This window comes from Phocoena sinus, chromosome X (genome assembly GCF_008692025.1).
Source record: "Phocoena sinus isolate mPhoSin1 chromosome X, mPhoSin1.pri, whole genome shotgun sequence".
Taxonomy (NCBI): Eukaryota; Metazoa; Chordata; class Mammalia; order Artiodactyla; family Phocoenidae; genus Phocoena; species Phocoena sinus.
The window spans coordinates 18789523-18804746 of NC_045784.1; the positions used below are offsets into that span (position 1 = coordinate 18789523).

General features: G+C 41.5%; 1 protein-coding gene across 1 annotated transcript in view; it reads left to right on the top strand.

Moving 5' to 3' along the window:
* The window catches only part of PHEX (phosphate regulating endopeptidase homolog X-linked), a 198222-nt gene that overhangs the window by 119532 nt on the left and 63466 nt on the right, over positions 1–15224 (top strand). Inside the window, 1 exon segment of the mRNA XM_032619721.1 lies at positions 7897–7974. Coding sequence (XP_032475612.1) covers positions 7897–7974 — 78 coding nt within the window.

A 15224-nucleotide genomic window follows, 5' to 3' on the forward strand; every position in this document is an offset into this window, starting at 1 on the left:
CAGAATTTTGATTGATGTTTAATAGTTATTGTAGAACTCATGAGAGAAAACGAGACCTTGGCGTGGTGAAGCCTGACTGACGGTTTCACAGCTGTTGCAAGCGTTAATAAAGTTGTGCTCTAAATTGTTTGTAAAAGGGCAGTTGATCATCAATTGTTCCATTTTTTTCTTAAGTTAGTTAAATTAATAAAAGAGAAAAAATATGCTAAGCGACTTAACTATGTAGAAGAAACACAAAGCTGTTTAATTAAGTGTTTAAAGTGATGCCTTTGATGTAGTACATGCAAGACATTTGAGAATTTTCCTGACTCTCCTAAATAGCCAGGTCAGTGGGGATTAAAACAAATGAGCTTTCTGTCTTGATTTCTGCCGATCAGCTTAATATTAAGTGGCTTTGAAAATTTAGGATAAAGCAGTCAAGCTAACCAACCTTTAAATCAGTTTGGTCATCTGTGTAGAAATTCCATGTTGTTTCAGTGCTCACAGCCAAATAAAGCAGAATTCTGTTTGGTTCTTTTCTTCCCATGAGCGCTATCAAGTTGTAGTGTACGTTGTGGAAAATAGTGGGAAGGAGGGGTGACTTGAGAGTTTAAATCGTGTTGTGTTTTAAGTTTTCAGTGTTCCTTGTTTTTCTCGTTCATTTGTGATAGTTTTTCTCTCTCTCTCAAAGAAATAATCTTTACTTCATGAACTGTCTGTTGTCTCCACAGAAATTAATTGTGATTTTTAAAGTTCTAGCCCTGAGACTTTAGGGCAAGGAATAAACCCCCAAGTGACTAAGATTTGTTGCATGTACATGTTAGTAATAGCAAAGAGCAAAATAAAAACAAATATAAAACTTAATAGCTAAGCCCTGCACACACACGCAGACACCCCACCCTGTTCAGCGTGGATCACTTTAGCAAGCACTGTTGAGCACTTACTGTGTACTAGACCCTGTGCCATTAATTGAGGCAACTCAATGAACGACCTACCCTCAGTGAATTATGTGTCAGCCCAGGAAACTGTGGCTCTTGAGCCATATTTAGCATGCTGCCTGTTTTTGTATGGCCCCCAAGCTAAGCAAGGATTTTACCTCTTAAAATTGTTTTGAAAAGTCAAAAGAAGAGGAATATATCATGTTACATAAAAGTGATATGAGATTCAAATCTCAGTAGTGTCTGTAAATAAAGTTTTATTGGCACACAGCCACAGCCATTCATTTACGTGGTGTCCACGGCTGCTCTCCCAGGTACAATGCAGAGTTGAATAGTTGTGACAGAGGCCATATGGCCTGCAAAGCTGAAAATATTTACCATCTGGCCCTTTACAGAAAAAGGTTATTAACCCCTGATCTAGTTAATCCAAGTTATCCTTTCCCAATTCCTTTGTTATCCAAATACTTCTTTCAACTCTCTATTTCACTGCATTGGTATTAGAAGTAATTTTATCCACATTTTACAGATGAGGAAACTGAGGAACAGAGAGGTTCAGATAATTAAGATACTGCTCATACTTTGTAGTAGCGATTATGGCAAGTTGTCATAGAATGTTCTTCTTCAGTCTTTTAATATAAATACAGTGAGGCCATGGATCGTCTTATATATTTTTATATTTCTTTAGCACTGAGGAGAGTCCTGAGCCTCAACAGCATTCTCGATAAGTATTTGTTGTTTGATTGAAATAGCTTATATTAAAAAATACAGTTTTGGTTGCTGTCAAGAGTCAGTCCCAGGACTTCCCTGGTGGTGCAGTGGTTAAGGATCTGCCTGCCAATGCAGGGGACGTGGGTTTGCTACCTGGTCTGGGAAGATCCCACATGCTGTGGAGCAACGAAGCCTGTATGTGGCCAACTACTGAGCCTGCACTCTAGAGCCCGTGAGCCACGACTGCTGAACCTGCGCGCCACAACTGCTGAAAACCATGCACTCTAGGGCCCACGTGCCACAACTACTGAGCCCGCGTGCTGCAACTACTGAAGCCCGGGTGCCTAGAGCCTGTGCTCTATGGCAAGAGAAACCACCACAATGAGAAGTCCGCACACCGCAACGAAGAGTAGCCCCCGCTCGCTGCAACTCGGGAAAGCCCGTGCGCAGCAGTGAAGACCCAACACAGCAAAGAAAAGAAAAAGTCAGTCCCAATGGATTTTGAAAACAAATTTTATTTATTATTTATTTATTTATTTATTATTTTTGGCTGGGTCGAATCTTAGTTGTGGCATGTGGGATCTTTTTGTTGCGGTGTGTGGGCTTCTCTCTAGTTGTGGCCTGCGGGCTCCAGAGTGCTTTGCCTCTGTAGTTGAGGCCCATCGGCTCTCTGGTTGTAGTGCACAGGCTCGGTAGGTGCGGCTGTCAGGCTTAGTTGCCTCGTAGCGTGTGGGATCTTAGTTCCCTGACCAGGGATCGAACCCATGTCCTCTGCATTGGAACGTGGATTCTTAACCACTGGGCCACCGGGGAAGCCCCAGTCCCAATGGATTTTAAACATTGCTCCATTTTCCAGAAAGTTCCCTAGGTTCTCAGAAAGTCTCTCTCTTTTTTCCCTCATTTTATCTCTTTTGGTAAGATCAGTTTATATGGAAATGTGCCTTGACGGGAGCAGCACTGAATGATGTTCTTGGTCATATAACCTTTTATATTTTCTCATACTATTCTTGACATTGATCAGAATGGGTTTATCAACTAAATTACTCATTACATGCATCAATATTTATTGAGCATTGATCACTTGCTATATGCCCGGCACTGTATTCCATGTGGGGAACACAATGGGGATTAAGTGGAATAGGCCATTAGCTTGATTTGAGTAGTATCAGAAAGAAGGTTCTGACAGCTACAGAAACCTCCCTTATAATTTGATTTATCCGTTTGGTTAATGAACTACTCTTTTAAATACAGATATTTCTCCTGAGTTAATACATTAGATTGCTATTAGTCACTCACATCTTATAAATTAGTTTGAGGCCCCAATGACAGCTAATAGGTTAGCTGCCGTGAGGGAATAACAGTTTTGATGGATGAGGAGCGAAGGGGGAGATGACTTTGGGGCACAGTGTATTGCCGAGGAAAGGCCAGTTTGGGGTATGATCAGAGAGCAAGTGGTATGAACACACAGGGCCTGCTAGGTACTGGGAGGAATGGATACAGGCAAGAGAAAGGAAGGGAAAACAGAAACCAAGATGGTGAATGCTAAAGGCAACCTTTGCTTTGATCTTGGCTAAGATCAGCTTTCATAGTGTTTCCTGTGTCCATTTTCTGAGGTGTGCAAATAGTGGCCCTCAGAAGAGTCCTCAGACTTTCGGGGGGATTTGAATAGCCTGGATTCTCCTGGCTCATACTTAGAGTCTGGCTTTGCTCAGGAAATCTTCCTCCATGCTCCAAGCATCTCATGGGCACATGTGTCTCCCCATTGATCACAGGGTTGCTTCAACAGCCTTCCTCTCTCACTACTTGACCTGTGACTAAAAAGAGTGACATTATTCCCCAGGGGAGTTCAGGTATTTGGTTAAGGATGTAATCTGGTCTGGGTTCCCCTAAAAGACCCTCCAAATAGGTACAGAACAGTGTTACTCCAGATCCTTGGAAGAAGTCGTACTTCTCCTTTCTCTGTATAATCTACAGCCAACATTTATTCATCATGTACTCTGGACCAAGGCATAAAAAAGTGCTTTGTGTGCAATGTCTTCGTGAATCCTTGCAGACAAACCAATGAAGTATAGGTACTATTTTTTTCCCCTCAGGCTGTATCTGATGAAAAGGAGATCATGTTAGGATTACATTCAGCTACAGCTAGTAGAAAACATTATATATAATGCCTCAGACAAATAGGGGTTTATTTTCCTCATGTCATAGACGGGGAAGGGAGGCAGTTCATGCCTGATATGGTGGGCTCCAGATGGCACCCAGCTCTTCATTCCACCCTTTTTAGCATGTCAATTTCTTCCTCTTGTTTGTTACCCTGTGATTACAAGATGGCTGCCCTATCTCTGCCATTGCATCAGTATTGCAGGAAGGAGGAAGAGGAAAGGCTAAAGCAGTGGTTCTTACCCAGCAGGCAATTTTGCCCCTAGGGGACATTTGGCAATGTCTGAAGACATTTTTGGTTGTCACGAGTTGTGAGGTGGTGTTGCTAGTGGCATCTAGTATGTAGAAACCAAAGATGCTTCTAAACATCCTACAGTCTACAGGACAGCTCCCACAGTAAGAATTACCTGGCCCCAAATGTCAATATTGCTAAGGTTGAGAAACTGTGGACTGCAGGCAGAGGACACATGCCAGCTGAAAAAAGCTTCGTCTTTTAAAACATATTCCTGGGAGTGCAACAAGGACTTTTGGTTATATGTCATTGGCCAAAATCTCATCCCGTAGCCAACTGTAACTGCAAAGGAAGTTGGGTGATGCAGCTGTTTTTTGTTGGGTCCATTGCCATCCTGAGAAGAACTGGGGTCTGATAGTAAGCAAGGGACAGGAATGTGGATATTGGATATATAATAGGCAGTATTTGCTTCAGAAAAGTTAAGTACTTTGCTCAGGGTCACACAGGTAGTGAAGATCATTTGAGCCTCCTTTATTGAGGAAGAAGGTCCGATTGTCATGTGCAGCCCTTTCTGGAGGTCTTTGTGAATAAGGGATAGAAATGCATGCACTGGTTATGGAAAACTCTTGAGTTTTTGATCAGCCATAAGCAGACTGGGAAATATTTCTTGCAGGATATAACATGCAGTCTGTTTTTTATTTATCCCACTGTTCTCTCAGTGTTTGCAATGGAACTTGCCTTTCCTTCTTGTCCTTATAACCCATGGAGTAATTGATTTCAGGCCTGCTTCACTAATGCTTTTCCCTTCACAAGCCATCAAGCTTTTGGTGCTTCATTTCTTCCATTCTGAAAAAATTAAAAAGTGATGTGATCATTATTTGCTTTAAAGGGTATATCAGAGTTTATTCAGGAAAATGGGTGCCATTTTAAGTGTGTCAAGCAGAAAGATGTTTAATATGGGGATTTGGAGGCTTATGCAATCATCAGGAGGGCTGGGGAGTGGAGGGCAGAGCCTACCAATGGTCTCTGCTGCCCGCACACGAAAGGGCTCTTCTCAGGAGAATGCTTGGAAGCTGCTGGCAGAGCTCTTTATCTGCTGTCTGCAGATGCCCATGTGCCTGCCCATAGCTACCAGCAGCGAGTGAAGAAATAGTGTCTCCTCCTCTACTTTTCCAGTCTCCTATGAGTGCTTCTCATTCACAGAGTCTAACCTGCAGTCAGGTCCCATGGGGTTTTGGGAGATGTAGTTCTGAGGCTTCTCAGGGAAGAATGTAGAACGGGGTGGGGTGGGATGATGTGGAAGTGACAACAGACTGTCTGGCAGAAGGAGCATTTGGGTTTGAATAGAGGCATAACAACACAGCACATTTTTGGGGAAGAAGAGTATTCTTTTCAGACGTTGGCAGTGTTGCTACTAGTATTATTTACCTTTGTGTTCTTAGATGAATAGAGATTCTTTGTATCACCATTCTGGCTCTCTTCAAGTCGTGGTGTTGCTAAATAAATAATAAAAAAGGATTCAGTGACCTGCATATACAGTGCAGAAGGTAATATACTCTGTGCAGCTCTGTAGTGCAGTGGGGGTCCCAGAGAGTGAGGTTTGAAAAGCAATCCATGATTCACCAACATGCTCCGGAAAGACCAGTGTTCAGAAAACACTTGTGGATGACTCAGCTTGTGTATTTCTTTCTTTTTTTTGAGACTGTCTGGAGCTCTTTTTTATAGTTATTATGTATATGACTTGTGGCGAGCTAAGTATAGTGAGGAATTAAATACGAGGGAAGTAACAGAACAATCTGGAACGAGGTAACCTGTAGACATATGATGTATTGTTTGGTGTTGGGGCGAGTTGTAACCACTGGTTATCTGCTCTCGGGGTCATATCAGACTTTCAGTGTAACTCACAGGGTTTTAAAGGCAAAATTTTATCTGTGCTATATTTGAGGCTCTGGAACAGCAAAACCCATTATGACTGTGTCCTGCGGCACTTGTAAAATCCTCTCTGAGTCTTGAGTTTCAAGTTTCTGCTGATACTTAATATTTGAATTATCTCAAGGCAGATAAAGGAAAACATACTATCTTATTCTATTTATTTCTTGAGTGAGGAAAATTGAAAAGGACTGAAGGAAAAAACTCATTGCCAAGAGCAGTGCACAAAGGTCACTGGTTTTTGCTTTGCTGGAATAAAACCGATGTGTTTGGGGTTGCCTGGTGTCTTATGTTGGGACTTCTTGAGGCGGAGCTGGAGATGAGGATTTGTGTGCAGGTGATTTATGATTTATTCAGCAAGTGCTCCCAGGAGAAACCAGCAAGGGAATGAGGGAAGCCAGGCTGGGAAGGGTGAGAGATGGACCAGGGTGCCATTTCAGGGGAAGTCTCAGATAGCCTGATCCTGTGGGGAACTCCAGAGGGCAAATTATACCTCACACTGTGTCCTGAATTGAAGCAAAGGAGCTGGACTTTCGTATTCCTGCTACAGGCAGTCATTGGCTGAGGGCTGCTGGGATGGCAGCAGAGAAGCAGGGCCCACGGCAGATAAACTCCCAGGAGGAAACTGTTTTGAGTGCAGGCAAGGTGTCCTAGTAGCCCTAGGGCAGGCCTTCAGTCTCAGGTGCTGGCCATTAGAAAGGAAAAAGAACTTAGATGCTGGGGAGGGATATGCTGAGGTGATAAAAGGGATCCCAGGGGATCTGGGCAGAGGCCTGACACTGTACTTACTCTTTGAGTAAGCTGTTCTTTTGTTTTTGTGAAACCCTGAATCTGGGGAGAGGAGAGAGACAAAGTTTCTTGAGAGCAAGGGTTGGCAAACTTTTTCTTTAAAGTGCTAGAGAGTAAATATTTGAGGTTTTGTGAGCCAAAGGGTTTCTGTCCCAACTATTTAACTCTGCCCTTGTAGTGCAAAAGCAGCCATAGATTGCATGTAAATGAGTGGGCGTGGCTGTGTTCCAAAGAAACTTTATTTATAGAAACAGATTTGGGCTGGGGAGCCGGGGCAGAGAGTAGATTTGGCTCATAGGCCATAGTTTGCCAGTCCCTGCTGTGGAGGCTCCTTGTGCGTGCCTATTTTTCCTTTATCCATTCCCTATAAACTGTAAAACAGGGAATAAGTAGTATGTCTATCAAAAGGATGGTTGTGATGCATCTTAAATTAGTCTGGACTCCCTACCTCCAATTTTTCCGGCATCCTGGCCATCGTTCACGGAGTTGAACAGATAATTTCGCTGGAGGGTGACTCATCTCATTTTATTCCTGCTAAAAATATTTAGTTCTCTCTTGTTTGTAAAACAAAATATAGACTCTTCGCATGGCATTCAGGAATCCCTGTGACGTGGCCAAAGCTGGCTTTCTTGCATTGCTTTCTGTGTCCACCCCTTGTGCTTTCTCCAGCTACGGGAAACTGCTCACCACCTCTCTGACGTGCTCTTTGTTTCTCGTCTCCCTGACTTTGCCCCTGCTGTTTGCTCTCCTGGAGTGTCTGTCCTTCCTCTCAGCTCTGCATTTTGAAATCCCATCCATTCTCTAAGACTCAGTTTGGTCACCTTCTCCATTAAGCCTTTTCCCCATGAGGAAATAATCTCTGCTATGGACTTTGATAACAATATTGTCTATAAATAAAATTATTTATAGGCAATATTGTCTATATCTAAACCTTTATTTATCTTGTATTATATACTTATTTGCTACATTCACTGTGCTTTTAGTATGCTGAGGGCAGGGACTAACTTAGATTTTTTTTTTCTTTTTTGCCCTTCACAGTCGGTTACATATAATAGATATTCAGTAAACGGAGTTTTCAGATGAAGGCTGCATTCCTCTGTCCTTTGATTATTAATGACTTAAGTGCTGAAACTCTGACATCATTTTTCCTTTTCCTTTTTATAGGCAAGAGCTGTTTTGGCAAAAGTTGGCTATCCTGAATTTATAATGAATGATACTCATGTTAATGAAGACCTCAAGGCAGTAAGTGCTAAATTTACTGTATTTTTTTTCGGGCAAGTTTTACTGGCCTCGGCCTTTCAGCTAACCCAAGTCCAGGCAGTTAAATCTGGTGGTGCCAAAAAGCACCAACTTTTGATTCATTCCTTGGCTAGATATCAGCCTCATTATGCCAGGCATATCACAAGATTTAGAGCAGATTCAAAATAAAGGAAGTGTCAGAAAGAATGTGTAGCTGAGTGCGTACCATAAAGCAAATGGACTTGGATTTGGTCTACATTGATCATAAAGGAAAGAATTAAGCAAATCGAGTATTTTACAATTAGCGAGCATGTTCTAATGGTGAATGTATGATGTTTGTTGTTAAACAGTCTCTATGTGCTTCATTCATATTAAATCTTGCCTGTTGGAAGTTAACTTCCTTAAACTTTATGAGTGTTTTGACAAACTAAGTGCATATACATATGACTCTATAATTTATTGTGAGTTGGATTGTATATTTGCAGTAAGTTACTGATGGAGGAATAGTCATTCTTTTTTATTCCAGTATTTTGGGACATATATTTTCCAGTAGATGCATTCATTACAGGCCTTTCTAATCATAACCACTGTTATTTTCCTTCCTACAGATAGTTCTGGTAAAGAACTTTTCTTCCTCACAAAAACCCCTGTTTTTATCATTCACTAGATTTTCTTGAAAAAGTAGTTTTTTTGGAATTCATTTAAATAACAGTGGTTCTGAGGTATAGCTCTTTCCTGAAACTGTGATTTAATAAGTTGCATATCTGTAAGCAATCCTAGCTTTATAGATGAACATTGGAATTTTATAAAATTATTCAAAAGTGAGTGAAAGCATTAATTAGAAAGTTTCTCAGTTGGGCTCCAAGATATAGCCTTCCAAAGTATTGATCCAGTTACTGTGGAGGAAAATAATTGTGCTTCACAGTATCCCAAAGCTCACACAACCCATTTATACGTTGTTTTGATCCTGAAAAATCTCACTATTAGCATGATAATTAAAGATACTGACACATTTGCCACGTTCATGTACATTATCTTTTAAGCCCCACACTGATCCTGTGAAATAGATGGTGTTTATCCCCATCTGCAGGAAAGGACATAGAGACTCAAAGAAGTTGGGTGATTTCCTCAGTGCCGTGCCAAGCGTCAGAGCCAGGACTGAAATCTGGGCCCAGGAAGCTCTACTTGTAATCAGAGAAGGGGTTTTGCAGGGTTCTTGTCAGGCAGCTCTGCTGGAGGAACAGAGGAGTGAGTTGAAGAGTGGCTGGGAACTGCTTTCCCAGAGCTGGTTGGGATGGGGTGAGGAAGAGAAGGGAGGTCATACTGTTAAGTGACGAAGAAGTGATTCTGCCTCTTCCACTGGCTAGTTGTTTGATTTTCTGCAGGTTATTTAACCTCAGTTAGCATCACTTTGATTATCTGGATACTGGAGATGATAATAACCAAGTCTTAGTATTTTTGAGAAGATTAAATGAGATTATATAAATGTAAAAGCACCTAGCATAATGTGTGGCACATAAGTCGTCTCCCCATAAATGATAGCTATAACTTTGTTTATCAGTATGAGAACTATTGCTGCTAAGAAGGGCATCACCAGGGCACAAAGTACCTCAGCGGTAGAACCTGGATAATTACATGTGATTGGCAGATACTCAAAGAATGCGGGTGAGAATTTGAGAGGCAGTTTGGTGTAGTGGTTATGAACATGGACCCTGGAATCAAAGTGTCTGGAATTAAATCCCCATTCTGCCATTTCCTAGCTGTGCAACCTAGGGTAGGTTATGCCACCTCTCTGTGCCTCAGTTTCTTCATATCAAAATGGAGATAGTAATAATCCCTCCCTTATAGGGCTGCTATGAGGATCAGATAAGTTAACATATTTAAAGTATGTAGAACTGACCCTGGCACAGAGTAAGCACACTGTTAAGTGTTAGTTATGGCTTCTTCAGTTTTTCACTTATGATAGTAAATTATTTTGGTTTGGAAAGGTCATTACGAATTAACACATGCAGTATCCATGTGCCTGAAATTGATTTAAGAGGCTCTACAGATGGAACAGTCTCAGGCCTTAATCAAATAAGATAGCATTCAGGGCTCACTCACGGTGTTTAGTTGATCAAGTTTTGTTGGCAGTCTGCTGCTGTTTAAAGTGAATGCCCCAAATTTAACGATTCAGTAAATGTAGTATCTTTTGTGAAAAGAAACCAGACGCCCAGCAGGATGCAGTGTTAGGTGTATTTCCTCATGTCTCCAGGGCCTGAACTGAAGCCATTATATACCAAAATTTTTAAGTACTTTTGTGAAGAAACGGCTTTCACCCAACTCATTGCCAAAGCAGACACAATTACACCCAGGAGTTTCTAACAGTTTAAAAAAGACAGTGAAAAAAATCCAAATACATGAAGTGAAAATACATTCATGATCAGAAACTGAAAATGAATAAAACCCAACCGGAAACTAGGTAAAGGATGCTTGATGTGATAGTAATAGCGTCACCGAGGTTAATAGCAAAAGGACTAAGGTATTGCTGATACACAGTGGGACTGTGTTTTCAGTTTTGAGGAATATGTAGATAAGGACTACTGTTGGGCTTATGAGAAATTTCTGGTAATACAAACTCTGAGCATGACAGGCTGTTACAAATGAAAAACAGCTTACTTTATTTGATGCAAGTGAAGGTGTGATTCATCAGGTACACACACAAAAGGAAAGAGGATAGAGATTGGAGAATGGATTAGATGAAGGTCAAGGGAAAGGCTGAAAACTCAAGTTGGGCTCTTATGGAGATAGGAGAAAATGGAAAAGAACTTAGAGGCAGATATAAAGAATTAGAAAACAATTTTTTTTTCTCTTCTGAGGATGACAGGGTAAAGTGAGATACCCAGTAAAATATTGCTGAACAACAGTCTTTCTGTAGTCTTTGAAAAGAACAAGAAAAAGGATGTGCCCTTTATATGAGCCCCCAGTAGCATGCAGGAAAGCCTGTTAGCTAGCCTAAAAAGATAGGCATCAGTCCACGTTCAGACAAACCTTATAAGGTGTACCTTCACTGTTCTTTGATGGAGACAGATGCAAGAGTGAGTTGATACCAATTTTGGGAAGATTTCTGTATCAGCCAGGAAAACCACACCGCATCAGGTATTTCAAAGAGAGGAGATGTAATACAGGAAATAGGTTGGAAGGCAAAAATCAGGAAGGCGAGGTAAACCAGAGATTAATAACTTTTTTAGGAAGCAGTTACCACCCCTGTGTCTAGGGACACAAAAGGGAGGAGGTGGTGGTACCATTGCTTTCTAGAGCAGATGAGGAACTGCCACTCCAGAGCAGAGCTGGGCCTGTGGAGGAGGGGCTGAAGATTCTTCCAGAGTCATAGTCGGAAGAAGAAAGAGGAGAGAGAGGGAATGAAAGAGAAAAAACACAGCATCCTTTCCCCTCCTGCCACCTGCGGATTTCCGCCAGTGCCTCCTATTGGCAGGAAGCCGACTGCAGTGGAGCCTGGGAAACATGGTTTTCAGATTCACAGCCTAGCATTATATTATAGAACGGAGTAAAAGGGTGGGCATGTATCTGAGAGACAGTAGGTAAATACTTGACCCTATTAGGCACGTCACTCATTGTGAAAACCAATGGAAAACTGCAGTAGGAGCTAAAGTCAGAATCACAGCTGGCCTCCATTTACTTAGGAGAACTGGATGTGGGTAATTTTTCAGAAAAGATCAATGTTTCTGGTGAGTGACACATACATCAACATAAGTATGCGCATGGAGAGATGGATATAATATGTGAACCCCCATAATATTCTTTGGGGCGGGTCTTGGTCTGCTCTTGCTAGTGGAACACTTATGTGTTTATGTGTGTATATGTTTTTTGTGTGCATAAATGACAGAGGGTGCTGCTGCCACTATGCAAGAGTGAGGTGATATTTAGGTGGAATGCTCCAGAAAAACTAGTTGTTAAAATATCGAAATAATTCTGTACTACTTGGTAAAAAACCAAAATGAAGCATTGCCGCCAGCTCTCTCAAGTGATCTCTGACCCCCCATGACCATGGAGAGCAAGAGTGGGCACTGGAGGGAGGTGCACTGATGCCCACTGGCTTTCTAGCCAGTCCTCCGTAACTCCCGCACACGGAGATGGGACACGAAGTCCCATCTTTGTGTTCCACTGGCTGCAGCAGACCAAGACCTCCCCTTACCCCCGGTGGTGGCAGCAGGGCATCTGGTTTCATCTGGTTCCTGGTTGGTGTGCTAGTTGGTGCTCCCTCAGAGTCACCCTTATGTGAATGCCTGTGGGAACTGTATCTTCCACAGTGTTCTGTGTACTTAGGTTGTTAAACATTTTGAACACCACCCCATATTGTAGGTGTGTATATATGTATACTACATACTACGTACGGCGAAGCCATCTAAACACAGCAATCTTGTGTATTACTTTGCTATTTATATGTTTTTTTATTTAAATACTTTTAAAAAAAATTTTCGGCTGCGTTGGGTCTTCGCCGCTGCGCGAGGACCCCCTCCAGTTGTAGCCAGTGGCTGTTCGTAGAGGTGCGTGGGCCTCTCGCCGTGGCAGCATCGCTTGTTAAGGAGCACGAGCTCCAGGCGAGCGGCCTTCAGTAGCTGTGGCTCACGGGCTCTAGAGTGCAGGCTCAGTAGTTGTGGCGCATGGGCTCAGCCCCTCCACGCGTGAGGATCTCTGCGCGTGAGGATCTCCGCGCGTGAGGATCTCCGCACGTGAGATCCTCCTGGACCAGGCCCGGAACCCCCCCGCCCCCCGCACTGGCAGGCAGACTCCCAACCACCGTGCCACCAGGGAGGTCCGACTTTGCTATTTAAATAAGGGAAAACATAATTCTAAAATCTGGATTACATTAAGTATTCAGAGTTCTTTGGGTGCCTAAAATAAAATCTCTCTTAGAGGTATTTGGATATATCGCTGAGTATGTTTAAATGGATTTAGCTTAAAAAGTGTTCTAGAATCTATACTTCCTATTGGCTTATGTAGTATCTTATCAAGTTGTATTTACTGGTTCTACAGAGAAGCTGAACACATTTCCTTGTTCTGCCCTTATTATGTGTTCCTCACCTTTGGGGAGGGTAATAGCTTTATTCTTCCATTTAGTCTGTTGTGTTTGTGCTAGGCATCTAGGATAGGATTTCCACAAAGAGAAAGTCAGATTCCCCTAAATTTTATGATCTGGACAGCTAAATGACACGGGAGCCCCAATTAATTCCCCAAAGGTCACTCAATTGAAAAGTCAGGAGGTGGAATTGATTGAAAGTCATTATCAACTTGACCTAGATTTTCACCAGTAACTGAAAGGACAAGAGACTTCTGAGCCAATTATTGTCGCTTTCACAGTTTAAACATTTTTTTTTGAAGATTACAAGTGGTTCTAAAATATTCATGCACATTCATTCTTGTTGCTGTCTCTACAACAAGCAGAACTTCCCCGATGGTTGCTAGGTTTCATAGTTTTTTCTCACTCAAGGCCCTATTGAAATATTTGAAATTATCAAAGTATGATCACATGGTGGAAAATTTGAAAAATAGAGAAAAGGAGTGAAAAAGTCCCTGAATGTTGGTACTTGAACATAATAGTATGTACTTCTGTTTTAGTGTATTATTTTATCTATTTTTGTGTAGCTGTAATTGATGCTTATATATAATTTTGTATACTGACCTTTGCGGCTAACATATTGTTTTGTCCTTGTCTTCCATAGCCTTCATTACCGTTATTTTAACAGCTGTCTGATATTAAGTAAACTGTACCCTGATTTATTTAATCACTGCTTCTCCTCCCACTCGTAATTCTTACCTTCTCCTCCTCCTTCCCTGTACTCTTGTTTGTTGAATCACCAGTTTTCTTATTAGGACCAATGAACATAACACTGAAGTAGGAGCCTAATGATTTGGACTGTGTGACTTGGCCAGGTTCCATAATCTCTCCATCGTTGTTTCCCATCTGTCATATGGGAATAACAGCGTCTGGCCCTTTCTTACTCCCAAACACTTAACCTGTCTTACAGGAAAAAGTAAAAATTGTCCCCTGTTACCTGTGATGTCCATTAAATAAATGAAATAGATTAACTGAACCAGGCTAAGAAATAGAAACTATGCTCAGTTTAATAATTAAAAATACTTTACATAAATATGGTCCTACCATAGCCATGAAAATGGTCATGGGGAGCAAAACTCAGAGGCAAGTGATTACAAATTTGCCAACATCTTACCTATGTTTAGAAGGATAAATTTTAAATTGTTTTAGACTTGGAACTCTTCTTCTTTAGGAAATTTTTGGGTGGTTTTCCATTTAATGTCTGTAGAACAACCTGAATGTCAAGTTTTTGTTTTCGAATGGAACAGGAAAGTACCACTATTAGCAGACTCTTCTAGAAGTAACAACTGACCCCATTGATGGTACAAAAAAGTTAATATATTTTTTAACATCTTTATTGGAGTATAATTGCTTTACAATAGTGTGTTAGTTTCTGCTGTATAACGAAGTGAATCAGCTATAGGTATACAGATATCCCCATATCCCCTCCCTCTTGCGTCTCCCTCCCACCCTCCCTATCCCACCCCTCTAGGTGGACACGAAGCGCCGAGCTGATCTCCCTGTGCTATGCAGCTGCTTCCCACTAGCTAGCTATTTTACATTTGGTAGTGTATATATGTCCATGCCACTCTCTCACTTCATCCCAGCTTACACTTACCCCTCCCCGTGTCCTCAAGTCCATTCTCTACGTCTGCGTCTAAAAAAAGTTAATATTTTTGAAGGAAATTCCTTTGGGAGAAGTTTCTGGAGCACGCTCTGAACCCAAGAACGTATCTGAATTTTCTGTCAGTTACAATCATATTCTGAAAGTTCTGGCAGAGCTGTCTTCGGAGCAAAAGCTGAAAAAAGGTTGAACACTGGACACATCTTTAAACTGTGTGATCCGGGAACACATTAGAATTGCTAGTTAGGGTTGCTTCTTAAAACAAGGAGCTTACTCTCTTTCTTCTGAGGCTGAGTATAAACATCTACCTAAAATACAATCGATTGTAAGATTTCTTTTTATTATGGAGCATCTCAAACATCAGAAAAGTATGTAAAATCGTATTTTGAACACCTCTAGCTTTAACAAATATTAAACATATTGCCATATTAGCTGTATACATGTACACACACATTTTAAATGAATAAAGCAGATACATTGGAAATTCTTTGTGTAGTCCTCCTTGACCTAATGTCCTTCTTCCCTGCCTGT